A 1,627-nucleotide genomic window follows, 5' to 3' on the forward strand; every position below is an offset into this window, starting at 1 on the left:
CCCCCCCCCCCCCCCCCTCCTCCCACGCCTCAGCCCTTGGGCCGATTTTTCCCGAGGCCGCCCTCTCTCGCCGGGCGCCGAGATCGGGCACATGCCCTTTTGCCCCCCGGGGGAGACCAGGTGTACTTTCTTCCCCCTTTGGCCGATGGGCGGACGCTCAAGCACGGCAAGCCGCAGGCACATGCGCCTGCGGGCGGCCTGGCACCTCTCTGGGATGTCCCCCCCGGACTGCGGTGGGAACATGCCACCGTGTCAAGGGCAGGCCCCAGTGCAACAAGAACCCGGGCAAGAGAGCCGCATACACAGGAGGCGATATTGGGTGCCCGAGCGCGGGAGGAACACGGACGACACACAATACATGCACAAGCACAAACAACAGTTGGGGGATTTTTTTTCGGGGGAGGGAAGGACAGGGAGAGAGTATGTGTTTTGGGAGGAAGAGGAGGGAGGGGACATCGCCGGCGCGGCTGACGACGGCCAGGGCACACGCATGCACACGAGGGATGAGGGCAAGGGCCAGCACGAGGAAGGGGAGACGATGGGTGGAGGCGTGGCCTGGGCGCCATATGGGGGCCATGTGACACAACATCCGTCCCCCGCACACACACACACACACACACACACACACACACACACACACACGGGCCGAACAAATACAGATGCGCGGGGGCACGCGCATGTAGATGCATCTACACACGCAGCATGTGCACATTAGAGCACGCACGGGTATGTACATGTGGATGTGGATGCGAATGTGGATGAGGATATATATATATATATGGCATGCACATGCGCGGGCGAGTGTATGTATGTGTGTGTGTGTGTGTGTGTGTGTGTGTGTGTGTGTGTGTGTGTGTGTGGACACGCTTCCCTTTCTCGGGCTTTCTTTTCTCCCGCTTAGCGAGAGTATCCCGGGGCATTGGTCGGCGGCGCGGACAGGTGCGACGGCGGCTGGCCGGTAAGGGCCGCGGTGGAGGCCGACTCGGAGCCGAAGCGCTTCTGGAAGTAGTTCTGCTCCATGAGCTGGGAGTTCTGCCGGACCATGCGACGAATGTTCTTGTCGACCACCGACAGGGGAACCATCTCGTCGGTGTCGAACTGGCGGAACATGTGCTGCTGGGGGCCGGCGGCGGCGGCGGCGGCGGCCGGGTGGTGGCCGGCCTGAACGGCCGCCACGACCGGCTCGGCCGGCTCCACATCCATCGGCGAGTCCGCCTGCATGATGTCGTCGGTGCTGCTGTTGTAGACCGATGCGCCGGAGGAGCCGCTGGAGCTCAGGCCATCATCGATGAGGTGGCTCATCATCCGGTCACGGCGCTCCAGAAGGAGGTGGTAGAAATTGGTCACCACATTGGGGACAGTCTGGTCATTTTGCTGGAGCAGCTCGCGGCCCTGGACCGGGTCCACGCCGTAGGTGAGCAGCTCGGCGAAGATCTCCTCATCAACCTTGGTGATGGGGCCGCGCTCGAGCATGTACGTGGGCGGCGGGCCGTCGTAGCCCTCGCTCAGCCACGGGTGCGTGCGGAGGGTCTCCATGGTGAGGCGCTCCTTGGGGTTGACACGGATGAGGTTGCCGATGAGATCCTTAGCGACTATGGTGTGGAGATTGGGGGTGGGTGTTGGGGGG

The 1,627-nt window shown here is 63.2% G+C and overlaps 1 protein-coding gene across 1 annotated transcript in view; it reads right to left on the reverse strand.

Annotated features, from left to right (window-relative positions):
• Nucleotides 1–861: 861 nt before the first annotated feature.
• The window catches only part of H696_05740 (CAMK/CAMKL protein kinase), a 2,667-nt gene continuing 1,901 nt past the window's right edge, over nt 862–1,627 (reverse strand). Inside the window, exon 5 of the mRNA XM_009499554.1 lies at nt 862–1,592. Coding sequence (XP_009497829.1) covers nt 898–1,592 — 695 coding nt within the window. The 3' untranslated portion in view covers nt 862–897. The remainder of the gene's footprint in view (nt 1,593–1,627) is intronic.

This window comes from Fonticula alba, assembly GCF_000388065.1.
Source record: "Fonticula alba strain ATCC 38817 unplaced genomic scaffold supercont2.13, whole genome shotgun sequence".
Lineage (NCBI taxonomy): Eukaryota > Rotosphaerida > Fonticulaceae > Fonticula > Fonticula alba.